This window comes from Phyllopteryx taeniolatus, chromosome 9 (genome assembly GCF_024500385.1).
Source record: "Phyllopteryx taeniolatus isolate TA_2022b chromosome 9, UOR_Ptae_1.2, whole genome shotgun sequence".
Taxonomy (NCBI): domain Eukaryota; kingdom Metazoa; phylum Chordata; class Actinopteri; order Syngnathiformes; family Syngnathidae; genus Phyllopteryx; species Phyllopteryx taeniolatus.
In genome coordinates, this window is record NC_084510.1 from 30,509,648 (window position 1) to 30,528,900 (window position 19,253).

Consider the following 19,253-nt stretch of genomic DNA (forward strand, 5'->3'; position numbering starts at 1 on the left):
CCAGCCGGAAACAACTGCAATTTACGGAGCATCAGTGAAGTGTTCGCCGCTGTGCAAAGCAAACAAACGACAACGAGAAAGTTTGATGTTTTATTTTGCACATGACAACTCTCGTTTTTTCTTTTTTTTCCCCCGTTAGCTCCCCACGTTCGGGAAGAGTAAATTTGTCGTAGAAAAATATTATATTACACTGAGTTTGACATACACAAAATGCCCAATCTGGAATTAGGAAAAAGCCGGGCTGATTTTTACGCTTAAATCTCATCCAAACAAAAACAATGTTGACGCGTGAACAAGACCAACATGTCATCGAATGAACACAAATTCAGATAAATAACAAACACCCAAAAAAATAGAACAACTCATTCAGAATATTTGTCTTTTCTTGAAGGCATTGAAGCAATTTAATCCCCAACGATAACAAATATTGCATCATTTTCAGGATTTGAAGTCTTGAGGCGACAAAACGCCGCACGGCTCCCGCAGAGTTTTATGACACTTCTCTGTCGGTTGAGTGTTCAAGAGATTGCTAATCAAGATGACATTTTCAATTGGTTCATAGCGCATAAAAAGAACAGATTTGTGCAAAATAGGAACTCGACCATATTTGGACACGCGCGGCAGGAGGCTTTGGCGGTGATTGGAATCTTGGCAACAAAATTCATTTTGCTGCATGATCTCATATCATACTACTTGCCCTCTGCATGAAACGTCTTTGACACTGCACAGCGGCGCCTTGAGATGCGAGTGACCCGACGTACGAGTCGTCGGTGGGAAGGTGACTCCAACTCACTTGACGATGACAATTTGGCACGGAGTGAACAATTCGGCCCAAAAAGCCTTCAGGCTGTTTATTGCCACGCCCGCTTGACCGCTAAACATCACACAAAAAGAATTGTTTATTTACTAAAACCACTACTTAGCCTCCACTAGCTAAATGCAAACAAAGCGCACATGCTAACGTGGCGTTGTCTACACAAGCGGTGCAGCAACACACGTAACAGATAATATGTAATAATATCCATCCATTTTCTGAGCCGCTTCTCCTCACGCGGGTCGCAGGCGCGCCGGAGCCTATCCCGGCTATCATCGGCAGGAGGCGCGGTACACCGTGAACCGGTGGCCAGCCAATCGCAGGGCACATACAAACAAACAACCATCGGCACTCACATTCACACCGACGGGCAATTCAGAGTCGTCAGTTAACCGACGACGCATGTTTTTGGGATGTGGGAGGAAAGCGGCGTGCCCGGAGAAAAGCCACGCAGGCACGGACGGGGATTGAACCCCGGTCCTCAGAACCGTGAGGCAGACGTGCTAACCAGTCGTCCACCGTGCCGGTCATATGTAATAATACTCACATATATTCTTTATCCTCTGCCAAGACCAACGAATACTCCTGCCGTACTGAGAAGCCCAGAGAGGAGCTGAGCCTCCAGTACAGTATAGTCCTAAGTCTGTTTTTTACTGACCCCCAGACCAGAATGAGAAATTGTTTTTTCATTTAACGATGTCATGACTGTATGTTTTATTCTGGAGTGCTATTTTTGTTGTTGGGTTTTTCCGGGAGCCTGCAACAGATGAATGGCATCTCCATTCATCCCAACGGGGGGAAACACGATACAAATGTTTTGCGTTACAAGCATGGCGATGAATTCCACTTGTATCTCAAGGCACCAGAGCGATTAAAAAAAGAAGTGTGCTCTTAATCGCGGTCAATGAGGTATTTATTTATTTTTTTTACATAAAAACACTATGTAGGAAATAAAAGACTTTGTTGTATTATTTGGGGAAGACATTTGCATTCCATTTAAAAACAAAGTAAAGACAGGCGAGTCCGACGCAAAACGTTTCCAGTCATCATGCTTTTGGTCTTTTTGTTTGGTTTCTTCTACATTTCCCTTCCAGATTGGGCTTCAAACGGAACTTTAACGTTGAGATGCGTAGGGAACACGCGCGCACGCACACACGCATTATAAATACATGAAAACCAACACGAGACTTTGGAAGGCTTTTCTGAGTAACTTGTTGTTGTTGCTTACAAAATGTCTTCATATAAAAAGTCATGACAATATTTACACTACATTATATTGTGCTTTTTTTTTTTTTTTTTTTTTTAAACACGCACACACACACACGTGCTTTGTGAAGTTTGTCATTGTTTCCATGTAAACCAACAGTGTTGTAGTGCACACAAGCACACACACGCACACACTGGGGGTGTGAGGCTGATCATTATTTGTTGAAATGAACTGCGGGTGTGTGCGAGGAGGCGCGGCCATTATGTGGCGATGTTAGCAATGGCTACGCTGCTTTCAAAAAGTTGGCCTTCCAAACTTTGGGAAAGACTCACACAGATTTGTGTGTTTGTCGTCATTATCTGAAGTTGTGTGTGGTGGACGGCGGGCGGGTGGGCGCCTATTTACCCTCAAGGTGAGCGTGACGAATGGCCGAGAGACATTAAGACGGCGTGTGAAACACAGAGCGAGTGGAAGCGCTGAATGTTCCAGTTGACTTTGTGAGGCGTTCGCGGTTGTTGAGGGGGTGTTTAAGAAGGACTGCCGTGGGGGGGGGGGGTGTTATCGGGTGGGCGAGTTCATGTGACGGGCGTGTGGGCCCCTCTTAGCGCCGCTAATCCACAAATAATTGCCTCCGAGAGGGTGATGTTCCGGAAGAAAACAGCAGCAGGTGACGCTGATGTAAAGCTGCGGGACAGGATGGAATGCGGGGGGACTAAAAATAATATGAGTGGGGGGGGGGGTGTGTGTGGAAAATGTGTGGGGGGGCAATTGAGGGTGACCGCATAATTCCGGAAGTTTCCACACAGACAAGCAAAGCCAAGAAAGGCAGGAAGCACTTACTCAGAGAAGGGGAAGAAGAAGAAATTCAATTGTTGCCATGGTAACCGCAACCCGTGAATTTTGGGGCCCAAAAAGTTTTGGGACAGAAGGAGAGATGGAGGTTAGACAAAAAGAAAAAAAAAAAAAGGGAAATTGGACAAAAGTATTGGGACAGCTACAGGAAGTTGGAAAATAATTGGGAATTTGGACAAAACAGGAAGTCAAAATATACTTTGGCAAAAATATTGGGACACGCATCAGATGTGATCAGAGGGGAAATTGTGGGCATTTAGACGAATGTTTTGCCGCAATACCTTTTTCCATGCAGTGTTTCGAAGGCAGTAAAAAAAAAAAAACAAATTGTGAAAACTGCGATGACATCGTGGCGCGGCGCCCTGGGGACGACACGCTCTACTTGTGCTGCGCTGCATGTAAAAAGGTTCTTGCGGGCCCTCCGGTGGATTTACGTTGTTTGTGCAAGTTGAGCAGTAAAGCGGACGTCTGCAAATACTCCGCGGGCCGCGCGGACGTCATCCGTTGGGTTTCGTGGCAAAGGTAAAGAACCACCAGGGGCAACACGGAGTCAGTCAGCTGGAAAGGTGTCACGCTGCAAAAACAAAAAAAACACACCAAAGAAAGAAGGAAAGGGATATATGAATGATTGAATAAACGGTTTCATTTGTTACACTCTATTTCATGAGGTTATGACTGTATGTTTTCATAAAGTACAATACAGTAAGTACAGTGCTTTTTTGCTTGTTAAAAACACGTTATGATTTTTGGGGGGTGTTTTTTCATATGGTTCTGAGCGTCAAAACAATTTGGATGGACCTTGCTCCAAAGTTTTTGTTTGTTTCTTTCTTTCAGTTTGGAGGCCCGATGAACCGACAAACTAACCTGACTGTCCGCTGCATCCGGTCTACAGGTCCAGGGGAGGGCGGTCCAGAGTGTTGTCGTCGTCCTCGGCGCCGTCAAGCGGGTTGCGGCTGATGACCAGTTCCAACCGGTCGCCCGCCTCCGTGATGAGCGGCACCGCCAGGCAGCAGTCGAAGTCCCGGGTCCTGACGTGGTTCACCTGCAACAGAGACCAGAGGCGGAGTCTTTCACGCGCGCCGAGTCCCGAGTCCTAAAATCGACGACTCGAGTACCCCGCCGTTGACGCCAAAGGTTTCGGCCTACGGCGACCATCGCCAGGGCGGGGGGATGCGATCGGCGGTACCTGAAGGATCCTGTCGTAGGGTCGGAGGCCCGATCGGTCGGCCGGGCCGTCGGGTCGGACCATGTTGACGTAAACGCCCTTTTCCAGGAAGCCGTCGGACACGCTGAAACCGAAGTCGTCACTTTCGGGATCTTTTATCACCGTGACCTGCAAGACATGAAAGGAGAATGGACGTCGAGGACCGGGAACAATCGCGTGGTTGGGTTCCTCATCAAGGGAACTTCAACCTGCAGCCCCCCACAGCCGAATCACCCCCACAAATAGTTTGAGTCGATGTTTCGCTTCCATTCAGATTTCTTGTTGGAGCCCAACAACAGATTTCAGCTCGAGAAGCCGCAAGTCCCAAAAGTTGAGGATTCGCTCCGTCAGGTCGACGAGTGAACATCTGAATGACGCTTCAAGTCGACTTGACACAGTGCAAACAGACAAAAGACTTCCCAAACGTCAAAGAACAATGTCACACTTTGAAAGTCTCACAATGGAGGACACGAGTCCCATTCATCCCGGTATGACTTTCCGCTCCAAAGATTTTTCCACAGGAACAGAAAACATTTATGGCCTGCGTTGTACGTAGCGCCGCACTTGGTACCGTTGAAAATCTTCGAACGTGGGCTCGACGTTACAGCCGGCCTTGCGCTACTTTCCCTTCCAAAGTTATTTCCGACCGTCGCTATGCACGCGCGTTGCGGAAACCCCTGGCTCGGGCACTGCCCGATGCCGCAGTGGGATGCGGCCGGCGCCCTTACAAGGCTCACCCCGAAGGATGCGGGGGCAAACGTTCAATACGTCCACGCGTGACGTTTCGTTCTTAAGCTATTCCCAACTGCAACGATCCCCGTGGAACCCAGAAACGGCGCAAATCCCGAAGGGAACACTTGCCGACGTGGCAGCGGGACGTGGGCGGTCCCGTTGGAAAGAACGCCCCCAAGAACGCGGGAGTAGACGTTCAATTCACCCCTGTGTGACCTTCTGTTCCAAAGTTATTTCCCACCCAAACGATCCAGCTTGAGGTTTTCCGGACGTTAGCTTAGCATTCGAGGTCTGAGGTCAGACTGACTTTGTGCAGCTCCAGAGGCGTCGGCGACAGGAGCCCTTGCATCTCCTCCTTGATGCGGCGGGACTCCCACGTCCTTTCCGACACCCTCAACGAGGCCTTGGACTTGGACTCGTGGTGCGCGGGCGGGGACAGGCTGTCCTGGAACAAGTGCGAGCCCGGGTGGAGCAGCTCGTCGGCGTGGAAGTGGACCTGCAGGCGGGCGTCTGCAAGGGGGGAGCGTAAAATACAGTTCCTAAACATCCCTCAATTAGGGGGGGGCGGGGGGGGGGGGGCGATTGAATTTACTTCTACTAATGTGTCTTTGTTCATCTATTCCAGCAAGATATCGCGAAATGCTCTCCCGCCAGATGGCTGCGCTATTAAAGGAGATCTCCGTGTGTCTTCCTTCAATTCCCGCAGCAAATTTGAATGACTTTTTTTTTTCGTCAAATTTCTTTTTCTTTTTGTAAAATGTCTTTTTCATTGTATGACTGTGACTTTTTCCTTGTCAAATTTAGACTTCACCCTGTAAAATAGAGAATGTTTTCATTGTATGTAAATATTTTCTTTTTTTCTTTCTCCTTTTAAAATCCCTGTACTTATGACTTTTTGGATGAAAAATTCTGAATCTTGCCTCGTAAAATTACATTTTTTTTCCTTTTTCCTCATAAAAAAGTGACTTTTCCCCGTATAATTCTATTTCCGTTTAAAATGTGCCCTTTTTTAAAATGATAGAATTCCAACTTCTCTCTCATGTAATTTCAACTTTTACCCTCTTATGATTCAGACTTTTTTGGCGTAAGATTATGGTTGACTGCTTTTTTTTTTTCTGACTGTAATATTTTGACCTCTCACATAAATATTTTGACTTTTTTGTGAATTTTACATTCGGAACATCAGTACTTCAGTATATAGAGAATACATTGTGTGGCATTTGTGGCGTGAGATGTTTTCCTTACGTGAAATAAGGAAGCGCGGGAAAGGAAGGAATAGGAAAGAGCGCCCCGAGTGCAAGCGCTGGTTTGTACGACGCTGACCTCGGTCGTCGTGCAGCTGCAGCTCCTCGTGCAGGTGCGCCCCCTGGCGGAGGAGGGCGTTACGCCGCAAGCTCAGGCCGGGATCCGTGGCAGGCTTGTTGACGCCTTCTACGTCCAAGGCGATGGCCGTGCCGGTCATGATGGACGCCTGCGAGAGAGACCAACTACATTATCAATTCAGGACGGAATTCAGTATTTTTGGATGCCGCGTTTCTATGTGTCGCTGCTCGCTGTGTCTTAAAGTAGTCGTCGTTTGCGGGGTTCCGGTTACTGTACCATTACTTCGATGCCAATTTCCGTTAGCCTACCTATAGCTTTTCGCATTATATTGGTAGCATTAAGCTAGCGGACTTTGGTTGGATAAAATGTTATGGTTTGGTTGAACAGTTTGGTGTTTAATTCTCTCACTAGTCACTTTACTAAAAAGTTGCTAGTAGAGCATTTCAATTGTTATGTTGTAGATGCAATGTATCTTTGCGCTAAACGCTAACTAACCTCGATTTCTCTGAGCAGTTCCGATTGGCCGCATGTCTCCAGGTCCTCCAGGGCCTGACACCAGAAACTGTCGTCCGAGTCCAGCAGAATTCCGTCCGAGGGTTGGCCGAGGAAACTGACGGGGGCAAAAAAATCAACTCAATAGGTTTTGAAAAAGATCAGGTTTTATTGCCGTCTTACCCCGCCGATTTTTCCCACTCGTCCTCGCTGAAGCCGCCGTCGCTGAAGGGGTAGTTCTTCCGGCAGCCGGGAGGGGGCGTAACTGTGCGCTGCTGCTGCTGCTGCTGCTGCTGCAGCTTGGCGCTACGCCACTCGTGAGGGTGGAGGGCGATGCCAGTGGAGGCCTGGTGGCTGTACGTGCCTACGTGGTACAAGATCCATTTCCCCCCCAAAAAATCAAGACTTTCTGTAAATGTACAACTTTATTGGAAAGACACTTTTCCCCAAAAATATAGGACTTTTTGGGGGGAACTGTCCAATTAAGTCTTCAACGTTTTCTTTTCTTTTTTTTTTTTTGTCCAAGACATAAGACATACTGTTTTTCAATAATATAGAGCTTGTTTCTCAGAAATATACAAATGTTATGGAAAATACGACTTTTTCCCTTGAAAATACAAAATACATTCTAAATGTATATATGTTGACAACTTATGTTAAAAAAATATGATTTTTTTTTCAGAAAGATTTTGGAAATATGCAACATTTTCTTGAGGAAAATGAAACATTTTTCAAAAATATACTTTTTTTTCCCCGTAAAAAACTGTTTTTTGTTTTATATCGGACTCTTCCAAAACTATATGATTTCCCCCCCCCCCCCCCCCCATAAATATATACATTACTTGTTGAAAAGACAACTTTTTTCTAAAAATATACTACTGTTCTCAAAAAAGACAACATTTTTCGATAATACACTTTAATTTTCCAGATATATACTCTTTTCGGAAATACACAGCTGTTTTTTTTAAATCTATGACTTTTTTCAGAAACATAGATCTTTTTACGATAACATATGACTTGCCTTGAAAAAATAAGCCTTTTTTTTTGGATAATCTTCTTGAAAACATACATTTTCTCTTCAACTATAGAACTTTAAAAAAATAAATACAAATAAATCGACTTTATACAACTTTCCCGCCCACCACCCTCGAAAACGTACCCTGGCTGCAGTACCCGGCGTCCAGGCCGGATCCGTCCCACGAGTCCACGGCCGAGTCCACGCTGGGGACGGCGGTGGCGTAAAGTTCCGACAGTTTGTCGGTCTGCCGGCTGTCCGTCAAGTCGGTCAAGTCGTCCTCCTCGCCGTCGCTCAGCTCGTTCTCCGTGGCGTCGTCCGCCTCGCTCGCTTTCCTCTCGTCTGCGACATATCAACAAAATGACAACAGAACGTTTTATGGCGCAGGTACAAGGAAATCGGGGTACAACATCCATTTGTGGCCCGGTCCCCAACACTACATCAAGTCGATGTCACTCTCAAGCCAAAAATTATTTGCCATTTTCAGGGATTTTTCAGACTAAAAAATTCACCAAATTTGTTCGGTAAAAACATTGACTAAGACTCACGAAATTGGGTCTATTATTAGGAGAGCCACCAAAAAGTTTGAAGAGGCAATGTGTGAAAAGAAACTTTGGTCGGAATGGAACCTTTTAGGGACATGTCGGCCATTTTCAAGGCTCCTTCAAAGGCAACTTTTTCCTACTGGGCTAATTCCAAAATTCAGCCCCCGAAACCCGTTTGATTGAGAAAGATGAGATTTGCCAGACTTGCTTATCACCAGTACACCCACAAAAAAGTCTCAGGAAGTCATGCCTGAAAAGAATATTGGGGAATACTTTCAAAATTCAGCCCTCGAAGTCAGTTTGATTTAGCAACGCGAAGTCGATCACCAATAGACCCACAAAAAAGTCCTTAGGCAAACCTTTCCGACAGGAATATTCTGAAACGCAGCCTCCAAAGCCAGTTTTACGATCACAATCATCATCGTCGTCATCTTCCTCCTTGCGATCACGTTGACTTACCGTCGAGCATCTTCTTGATCTTGAGCGTGACGGTCTCCCCGGCCATCTGCAGGAGGTGAATGGCCTCGCTCAGGGGTTTGCCCTTCAGGCTGACGCTGTTGATGGCCAGGATGCGGTCGCCCACGTGGATCGCGCCCGTCCTGCACACGCCAACCGGCCGGATGTGGGTGAATTTCAGCAGTGGCTCGTAACAACCGGCACGCCCACGAGCCACATGTAATTTGTTCGCGATAAGTTTCTGTCAGCACCTAACCCCTACTACCCAACACCAAAATTGCAGCTAGTGAAAATGCTGAGTGGCTAGTAACTCTGGGAAACCGCTAGCCACAGTCGGCGGTGAGCAAAAAAGTTTGCGTCAACATCTGATGTGCTTGTTTGGGTGCAACTTCCCAGCTCCAGCGTTTGATTGGCAGCGGAACATTACGGGAAGAACATTATTATTTTTTTTTTCCCCGTGGGAAATCACGGAAATAGAAATGATCTGCCCCAGGGTCAAACAGCGGCCATTTATAAAAAGACACACTCGCAAAGAAAGAAAGAAACACGTGAATGTCATCTCCTTGGTTGACAGGAAGTCAAGATTGGAAAGACAGCGCGGACATCGGGGACGGTGCCTCCGGATTGGCAGAGTGGGGTGGCCCGCCCCCTTTTTGGTGCCTGTTGATTGGCACACCCTCTTTTTACTCCCTTACAGACTAATCTGGTCTAACTAGACAACAATAAAAATACACAAAATGTCCTTCTTTCATCCTGAAATGTAATGACTTTGCCAAAAGTGACCCAAAATACACAAAAATGCAAATATTTCAAAATGTTGTTCTTTTGTTTCGGTGCTTACTGCGCGTGCGCGCGTACCTCTCGGCCAGGCCTCGCTTGGTGAGTCCGGAGATGGTGATGGGGTCGAAGGGTTCCTCCGTGCCCGAGATGGTGATGCCCAGCGGGCCGCCGTAGCGCTTCAACTCCACCGTGTAGATGATGCTGCCAGACGTCTCCTGCTCGTCTGGGAAACACGCACGCGCGCACACAAAACAAATACACACACAGATGTGCTTTCACATCGAAAAGTGATGAGTCAACGTGTTTCCATGGTAACCGTCATCATCATTCAGCTCCTGATGCTGCTGATTGTTACTCCTTGTGTACTCGTGTGTGTGTGTGTGTGTGTGTTTTGGCCAACAGCGTCACCCTGTGGTCGTCTACGCTACTGCATAGTGCCGTGTGATTTCAAGCTGTTGTTTTTAGTTTAGTTTTGTTTCGTTTTTTGTTTGGATTTGTCGGAGCAGGGCGGAGTCGACATGACGAGCCCTCACCCGAGTTGTCCTCGTCCTTGCGGATCTTGAGCTTGACCAGCTCCTCGCATTGCTGCAGGATTTGCTCGGCCTCCTCCCGCGAGCACGAATCCAGACGCACGTTGTCGATGGACAGAAGTTTGTCACCCGGCTCCAGAGTTCCCGTCCTGAAGGCCGCAAAAGCGCACAAAAATCATTACGCCTTCCTAACTTGTAGCAAAGGACAATTAGAAGCTCCGATACAATTGTGACACATTATGACATTCATCTAACGTCCAAGCATGAAGAGCTTTATTTATTTAGTTTTAAAGACAAAAGGCATATTATCACAGGAATAAAGTCCTGTTTTTTTTTGGTTTTTTTTTAAAAAAAAGGTGTGTTTTTCCCCTCAACATATAATCCTGTTTTTAATAGAATAAAAGTGGCGTAATACTTAGGCGTAACATTACAAGAATAATTTTGTTAAAAACAACTTTTTCCTCCCTGTTAAGCTTTAATATCATAACATTGCGACTTCGTTTGACCGGCAAAACGCGACTTTGTTCTTGTCAAGTTTTGTTTCTTCCAAAAAATGTGACATAATTCTCACAAAATCAAAATCTCACAAACACTTTTTTCCACAAAAAAAAATATGCATTTGTTATGATAAGAGGATGACATTTGTCCTTAAAAATAGGCAATTCTTCCACTCCTATTGCATTTTATAATATTTTTATCTTGGAAAATTCCGTACATGTATGTTTTTCAACTTTTTTCTTGAAAAGTATAGCATTATGCTCATAACATAACTTGTTCCCTCTAAAATAGATGAATTTGTTATCATAAACTATAATACTATATATAATACTTTTCTTGAAAATAGTTCACACTTTAATTCTCATGTTATTTAGTAATTTTACAACCATGTTGGAATAATTGTATTTTCCTCTCGTAAGATTACAACTTTTTATCCTGCAATAAAGCCGCCATTGCTGTTTGAAAGATGATTGTGCTTATTATTTGAATGGTTATCGTTATTACAATGCTTATGATTCTAGTTGTTATTGGCCGCTCACCTGTGGGCCATGCTGCCCTTCTTGATGTCGGAAATGATGAGAGGCTCTCCTGCCTTCTTATTGGCTGCAGGTGAAGAACCCAAAGCACGTGATAAATCAAACGAGCTGGTGACTGAGCGTCACTCCACAAGTAGTTGCTCCGTTTTGCCACAAGAGGGCGCCGTTGTATTATACAGTATGTCCTTCCACCCCACAAGAGTTCCTTGTGAAATCCCGAGGAGCTTGAGAAGATGGCCCCAGTATCTTATTGGATTCATTTCTTGTAGGAATTATAGTTTACGTGGGAATATGAGAAAGAAATAGAAAACAAATCGAGATCTGACTTTTTACAGAAACAAAAATAAACAGTTGACCCCAGCTACCTAAACACACCTTCAAAAGCAAAATGTTCCTTGCTAGTGCTTACCGCTAATAGTGAGTCCTAGCTCCACACCTCTCTTCTTGGGTAGTTTGACGTGAAAAGTTCCGCTACTGGGGACCACGGACTCTGTGAGAAAAGAAAAAAAACCAAAACAGGATGTAGTTGAGCGGCACTTCTCGTCCCAGGCTGAAAGATCCCGAACGCTCGCCACTCGACATCAGCTCAGCACCTGCCACGTCGAACTCGATCTCCAGGAGCACTTTGTTGGCGAGCGCGGCGTCGCGGAGCAGCTGGTTGGCCTCCTCCAGGGTGCCGTCCTCCGTGGCGATGCCGTTGATGGACAGCAGCCGGTCGCCCACCTGCAGGAGGCCACACCTGCTCGGGAGAGGCGGGTAGTCATTCGGTCGCTGACCGAATGACTACCTAACCAAATAACCGACTGACCAATCGACCGACCCCCAGTCATCAAAACATAAACCTCCGGTGCTCAAAATTTCTCCTAACTGACTGACTGACTTCACTCACTCACCAGTAGCAATCAAAACTTTGGTCCATGACCTCAAAATCCCATGGAACTAACTGACTAACCACCTAACCAATTGTTGACGTAACCAAACAACCAACCCAAACGTAACCTCATGCTCCCAAAATTAACGGAACTAACTAACCAAATCAAAACATAATCTAATTCGCTCACAATTTCATGGAAAGAACTGACTGACTCGCTCGCTCACTAAATAACTTACTGACTCAATAACCAACAAGACTGACTAATCACTAACCTATTGTTGAACAAACCAATCAACCAGCACAATCATCAACTTATGCTCTCAAAATGAATGCAAATAACTGACTGACTAACTGACTGTTTGTATGACTGACTAATGTTGTATTTGAAATGAATTGCGTTTGCTCTTCCAAACACAAATCAGAGTTGACCAATGTTGCCCGCTGATCTTTGGAGTTGCTCTTCACACTCGTTTCTAAGATGCTTTATGAGCTAGGGTCCGTTAGCCGCCGCTATCCGGGCTCACCTCTCGGCCGAGCTGTCGGGCTCGATGAATCGTACGAGCGGCGGCGCGGAAAGCGTTTCGGTGGCAAAGATTCCTCCTTGCAGCTGGACGCCAAAGCCGTTGAGGGGGTCGCCCATCAGGATGACCTCGCCGGTCTCCACGTGGACCACCTGACCGCCCGGACCCACTGAACTGGACGCAAGCGAAACTGAACGCACACGCGCACACAAACACACACGCATCACGACATAACATTAAGTCGCATCCCATTTGAATAGAACTAACACCAAGAAAATATCTTTGAAAATGTACCAGTTTTTGTCCTAACCTAAACTAAACTACTACTAAATTTGCCCAACCCTAAAAAAAATGATTCCACTCACCATAACCATATCCAAACTCAGCTAATCCTAATCCTGCCAATCACACACCTACTGTCCCTTAAACGCTAACCGTTTCCCCCAACGTAACCCATCAACCCTAACCTCCAACGTAACCCATTTTAAACCACCTCTGCCCTCCTAATCCTAACCCTTTCCTTGCCTTAATCTTTCCTTTTCCTAAACCTAAAACCTACCGCCCTAAAGTCCCCCCCAAGAAAAAACTTAAATCCCTAACATTAACCCAAACCCTAACCTCAAACCAACTAACAGTTCTTAAAAAGTGTTACGGTTACAGGTCCCCTACCATCATTTTTGTAACCTGATTTTTCATAATCTTTAATGTCCTTTTATCAAGTTTTGGAAATGCCCAGGATGCCCTTTTTCAAACTATTCTAGTGGCTCATTTGCGCCCGGCAATTGAGACAGTCGGGATTCTCATTAATATTTGATATGGAAACATTCATTAATTTTGATGGAAGGGGACCTGTAACTCTTACCTCCAATGCGAACCCACCGACAGTTCCTCAGGTTTAGGCTTAACTATCATCGCAACCACAAACCTTTACTCTCACATCTAACCCAAAACGTAAAACTAACCCCAACACTAGTCAAATGAAATAAATCCAATTTGCACAAAATGGATGAAGCCACATTTTGACTCAACACCACAAGCACCCACATTTGGGGTTCTTTCCCTCTTTATCCATAAAGCACAAAAATCCACATTTGAAATGGTCCTCCTCAAATGTATTCCCAACCAAACTGAACTTCAATGACATCTAACAATCGCCACGGCTACGATGGCTTCAAAAGAAACCTAAAAAGAAGACATGGGTGCAGAGAGAGCAGAGTGAAGCTCACGGGAGCTTTTGTGGTCTTTCTTTCGGTGTCTGCGTTTGAGCAGAGAGTTCCGGGGGCTCATGGGGACCGCGGGCCTGGGGAGCGTGGCGGAACCTTGGCTGCTGGGGCCCGACGCCGTCGTGGAGCCCGGAGAGAAACCGGCCGACACCAGAGCTGAGGACGTACAGTATGCGGCCGTAATCACCGCATATAAAAGACAGATGTGCGTGCGTGCGTGCATGCGTGCGCGCGCGCTCACACTTGCAGTAGTCAAGGTTATTGTTGTTGACGACGTTGTTGTTGGAGGCGGTCCATGACTTGTGCAGGGTGGAGTTTGCCAGCGGCGGGCAGAAGTTGACGCACGGGTCCCACGAGTGAGGGTGAGGGTGGTCCGACTTCTGGACCTTCACTGGAACACACATACACAAACATTTTCCAATGTGTCACTTCGGGCCGCATAACTACCTAGCTAGCTAGCCACCCACACGCCAACCAGCAAGCCAACCATCCAACCTATCTGCCAAGCAACTTTATTCCGAACCAACCTCCCTCCCTACCTCCAACTTGCCCTACCTAGTCACCGACCAAACCTTCTCTGACACAGGTGTCAAACTGGTGGCCCGGGGGCCAGATCCGGGCCGCCACGTCATTTTATGTGGCCCGCGAGAGTGTGCATCGACTTTGTGTTTCTTGCTAAAATACCAAATTCCAAACTGTCTCCACTTTTAAAAATGAACGATATTGCAAGCATTTTTTGTTACCAACCCCACTTAAAATAAAATGGATTCATACTGTAGTTGAACAGTTTTTACTAGCTTTTGATTTCAAAAGTAATTATCCATTAATTTGTGTACATGTAATAATATGAGGCGATCATACATTCATATGGGTTTGCAGCCATAACGGCCCTCTGAGTAGAACCGTAACTGCGATGCGGCCCGTGACAAAAATGAGTTTGACACCCCTGTTCTATGAGTTACTTAAAAGTTCTTAGCTCACTGCCTACATATCAACCACCCAACCAACCTACCTACTTGTCTACCTACCTACCCACAACGGGGCCAAGCAAGCAACCAACCCGACAAACAACCTACCTTCTCATCAACCTATCAAGTCACATTGCTAGAACCAACCAACTATATATTCTTACCTACCTACCAACCAACCATCCAGCCTAAATTCCTACTATCTAACCCATTAACCGACCTACTGTACCTTCTACCAACCAACGTTTTTCTGATTTAACCTTTATTTAATCAATTGAGACCTGGGGGGGGGGGGGGGGGGGGGCGTATGGCTCAGGTGGTAATCAAAAACAAAACAGCCAATCCAACGTCACGTCATACAGAAAACAACAGAAATACACAAATACAATAAAACCTGCCAACGTACCAAACAATGTACCAACCTACAGTCCTGCCAAGCAGCAAATCAACCCACTTCTTGTTGTATCACAGAGAATCAATCCTTCAACAGACTCGGTTGAAAATGTAACAGTAACATCAGTAACATGTGACCTGACCATGTTTTCCTGTTCTTCCAGTTCAAATACGATTGCGTTGCGTGTGACTATCCCACCAGTGTCGTGACGTTTGCTCCCAGTCATCCTGGTCTGGTGCGCAGGGATCATCTCCAGCCTGACCAGCTCGGTGGTGCTGGCCAGCAGCTGCGCGGCCTCCAGGACGCCGCAGTGCTCCGTGGACGTGCCGTCGATGGACAGCAGGTGGTCCCCGGCGTGCAACGCTCCGTATCTGACCGCAAACGCTGTCGTTAACCTTTATTTTTGGGTGTTTGGGGCGGCGAGGGGGCGAAGGGGGGTGCGTACCTGTCCACCACGCTTCCGGGCTTGACCCGCTCGATGACGATGACTCGCTTGTTGCGATGACTGGCCGACGTCAGCGTGATGCCCAGCGTGGCCCCTGGAGGTTTGGCTATCTCCACCAGGAGAGGACCTGACGCATTGGTCAATGTGTCTGATTGATCCAAAAAACAAAAAATCCAATACTTCCAATATTCTATAATGCAGTGAATGTCACTGGTGTGAATGTGAGCTTAAATGGCAGTCTGACTCTATACTGACTCTGACTGGCGAAAAACGTACGTTAGCTGGTCAAACATTTGTGGAATGTGACAGAAATCACCTTTGATGGTTACAAAAAAACAGTAATTGTGTGTGCGCGGGCACGCACCCATGATAGTGACGTCGTACTCGATGTGGAACAGGGCTTCCTGTCCGCACTGTGCCAATACGCTGAGGGCATCGCCGTGGCTGGCGTTGTGCAGCGGCACGCCGTCCACCGTCAGGAGGCGATCGCCCGGACGCAGCGTGCCCTCCCTGCGAACACATGCACGCACAATCACGCTTCAAATTTGCGAGCGATCGGGCCAAGTGTCTGGAAGTTCGTCTTTGAAGGGCTCCCGGTAAGGGCCAACATAGCGCTAAAACGCTCTCTTCAAAACAAAATGGCAGACTTCCTGTGGCTTTTCAGGTATTGCTACTTGAGGCTTTTTTGTGGTTCTACTCATGAAATACATGTCTGCTAAATTTCATTTTGCTAAGTCAAACTGATGTGCATTTGTTCTTGAGACATTCTTGTGGGTCTACTCATGGTAGACATGTTCTCCGAAGCTCATGTTGCACAGTCAAACCGTCTTCCAGGGCTGAATTTCCCCCCAAAAAAAATCATTTACAGTGGCGACGTTTTGCACAATTGCCATCCTCAGCTCCAGTCAGGACACGTAGACTGCGACCGCTCCCACTCGACTTGTTGGTCGCAATACTTGAGTTGTTCTCTCGCTCCATATTTTTTAAGCCATTTTCTCATCAATGCAAGAAGAACTCTTAAGAGCTGCGCTGTGTGAAAGTGAGGATTAACTTGCCTCCGACTGGCACATAAATGGGATATAAAGCAGCGTGAACGCCTCATTTCCTCCGGGCTGACCCACATTTTCGGAGGCAATTTTCCTTGCTTAACTGAGCCTCGGGCTGCGCGGACTCCGAGGAGGAGATAGTGAGGCCGTGGCCAAAGCCGTGTCTTTGATGCCCGGGTCACTCTTGACGAACGTTGGCGGCCAGGTGGAAAACGCTCTGTTGAAGATCGTTGGATTTGTAAAGGACTACATTCTCTTTGATGTTTAGAAAAAAAAAAAAAAAAAAAAGGCGTAGGTTAACTTTGTGAAGAGCTGCATTGTCAAAAACAAATGTTATAGCTTTGTAAAAGACGAAAAAAAGGGCACATCATGAAAATAAGGCCTGCCACGTGAAAAATGGAGATGAAAGACACACATTAAAATCAGTCTTCAAATACACACACTGAAAACATACATTATTGACACTGCAAAATAAATATATCAAAGACACACGCGAGGTAAACAGACAGGAATACATCGAAGACACGTGAAAAACAGACAACGCGTGTTTAAACACACGCATGAATAAAGGGCAGATGTCAAACACATACGAAGAAACAAGATGCATGAAAAGGTGACATCAGACATATGAAACAGCCATCAAAGACACACGTGTGAAGCAGCTGCTTAAAAGATGTGTGAAACAAACGACATTACAGATACGTGGAAAGCAGCTGTTTAAAAGACACAAATGCAAGGACAGTACTGATCTTAAAAGTGTGCAAAAGAAGGACATTGAACACACCCACTGAAAAACAGACAAAAAAAGAGACATCAGAGACACAAATAAAAGAAAGCAGAAAAAGATGTAAACAATGTACATCATTCATCCATTTTCTTAGCCGCTCATCTTCGCACCGGAGCCTATCCCAGCTATCATCGGGCAGGAGGCGGGGTACACCCCGAACTGGTCGCCAGCCAATTGCAGGCCACACATAAAGAAACAACCATTCACGCACACATTCACACCTCCGGGCAACTTAAGCACGCATGTTTTTGGGATGTGGGAGGAAACCGGAGAGCCCGGAGAAAAGCCACGCAGGCACGGGGAGAACATGCAAACTCCACACAGGCGGGGCCGGGGATTGAACCCCGGTCCTCACAACTGTGAGGCAGATGTGCTAACCGGTCGTTCACTGTGCCGCCCAATGTACATCAATGACACATAAAGAAAAACATACAAAGATGTACACATGGAAAAACAGACATAAAAGACACAAAAAACTGACATCAAAGACGTGAAAAACACAGACGTTAAAAAACAAAAGACAAAAAGACAATGTGTGTGTGTGCCTGCGTGTATGCGCATACACGTGAAAAAAGAAGCGCCCGATTAAAGAATCCTTCTTTCATACTTTTCTGTTGCTGCTGTCCCACTTCAGCTTTTCTTTCAAAGACTCGACAAGAGTAAAAATAGTTTGCGGTGTCATCACGTTGGAGCTGAGGAGGAAGAAGCGCACACGATGCCGGCAACACTCGCGCACTATTTTCATGATGATCTACTTGCACACACACTGTTTATATGTCGCGTGCGTCCAGTTGCTACCTGTCTGCGGGGCCTCCGGGCCGCACGTAGGTGACCACCAGGGGGCGCGACTTGTGCCAGTCCTCGTGGATGCCGCCTGGGAAGACAAAAAAAAATGTCACTTCACTCGAAACAAATCGAGACGCTAAATCTGCGCTACATTGCGACTGGCCAGCCACACTTTGGGTCGTCGATCTCGAACGCTGATTGGTTTACCTCTCACCACGAAGCCAAAGCTGCTCCCTTCTTTGTGCAAACAGATGTCGATCGTCTTGGAGATCACTCCTGACGTGCTGTCTGGTGCTAGGGAAATAAAGAAAACACAAGTGAAGTAAATCAAAACCAAATTTATTACCAAAAAATAAAAAATAAATGTCAATGAGTGTTAGTAGAATCAATACCGACTATGCCATCATGGCATGCTAGGCATTGTTTTTGCAAATAAACAGACATCAGATGGAAAAGATCAAAGACAGGAACAATTTACATCATAGACACGTGGGAAAATAAATAAAAACATGAGAGGCAGATGTCAAAGACACGAAAAAATAAATAAATACAGACAAAAAGCAAACATCAAAGACATACCATGGATACGAAAGGCAATCAAAGACACGTTTCACAGACACGCAAAAACTTACGCAAGACTGCCATCAAAGACACACAAAGGATCGCATACATACACGAGACAGCAAAAACGTAAACAAAAACATCAAAGACACATGCTGACATGTGGAAAACAAAACACGTGTAAAGACAGCCAGCAAAGACATCGAAACGGAGCCATCAGACATGTGAAAATTATACATCAAAATAAACTACAGACATCAAAGTGACACGTTGAAAACCACAAATCAAAGACACCTGTGGGCGGCAGCTCGTACTCGACCTCCAGCAGGACCCGTTCGCCGACGTTCTTGAGCAGGCTGATGATCTCGTCGTGCCGCAGTTTGGTCAAGTTGATGCCGTTCACCGACTTGATGAAGTCGCCCACGTTCAGCCGGTCGCTCCTGCGAGTCGCGACAGCCGTCAGGCCGCCGCTAAGCCGCCACGACGCCCGCCAGCCCGCATACGTACCGAGCGGCCAGCCCGCCGGGCCGCAGGTTTGAAACCCGCGGCTTGCCGTCCTTGTCGGTTCCTCCTGAGATGGTCAGGCCCAGCGTGCTGCCTTCCTTCTTCACCAACTCCACCAGGGTCACACCCCGCAGGGCTTCTAAGCAAAACGCACACACAC

General features: G+C 46.4%; 1 protein-coding gene across 13 annotated transcripts in view; it reads right to left on the reverse strand.

Annotated features, from left to right (window-relative positions):
- Positions 1-77: 77 nt before the first annotated feature.
- Positions 78-19,253, reverse strand: part of LOC133483081 (glutamate receptor-interacting protein 2-like) — a 50,024-nt gene continuing 30,848 nt past the window's right edge. For 6 of the 13 annotated variants that reach the window (XM_061783675.1, XM_061783672.1, XM_061783679.1 and 3 more), the window contains exons 3-26: positions 19,097-19,229; positions 18,884-19,029; positions 18,236-18,322; positions 18,041-18,116; positions 15,774-15,919; positions 15,410-15,557; positions 15,163-15,335; positions 13,844-13,993; positions 13,606-13,758; positions 12,383-12,569; positions 11,578-11,723; positions 11,394-11,474; positions 10,988-11,051; positions 9,954-10,099; positions 9,499-9,643; positions 8,644-8,783; positions 7,784-7,981; positions 6,808-6,988; positions 6,628-6,742; positions 6,133-6,280; positions 5,117-5,319; positions 4,060-4,206; positions 3,738-3,915; positions 78-3,447 (exon numbers count right to left, since the gene is read on the reverse strand). In XM_061783675.1, the coding sequence (XP_061639659.1) occupies positions 3,760-3,915; positions 4,060-4,206; positions 5,117-5,319; positions 6,133-6,280; positions 6,628-6,742; positions 6,808-6,988; positions 7,784-7,981; positions 8,644-8,783; positions 9,499-9,643; positions 9,954-10,099; positions 10,988-11,051; positions 11,394-11,474; positions 11,578-11,723; positions 12,383-12,569; positions 13,606-13,758; positions 13,844-13,993; positions 15,163-15,335; positions 15,410-15,557; positions 15,774-15,919; positions 18,041-18,116; positions 18,236-18,322; positions 18,884-19,029; positions 19,097-19,229 (3,269 nt within the window). In that variant the 3' untranslated portion in view covers positions 78-3,447; positions 3,738-3,759. Of the gene's footprint in view, positions 3,448-3,737; positions 3,916-4,059; positions 4,207-5,116; positions 5,320-6,132; positions 6,281-6,627; positions 6,743-6,807; positions 6,989-7,783; positions 7,982-8,643; positions 8,784-9,498; positions 9,644-9,953; positions 10,100-10,987; positions 11,052-11,393; positions 11,475-11,577; positions 11,724-12,382; positions 12,570-13,605; positions 13,759-13,843; positions 13,994-15,162; positions 15,336-15,409; positions 15,558-15,773; positions 15,920-18,040; positions 18,117-18,235; positions 18,323-18,883; positions 19,030-19,096; positions 19,233-19,253 lie in introns of all 13 variants that reach the window. The other 7 variants (XM_061783673.1, XM_061783671.1, XM_061783676.1 and 4 more) reach the window with 2 other exon arrangements.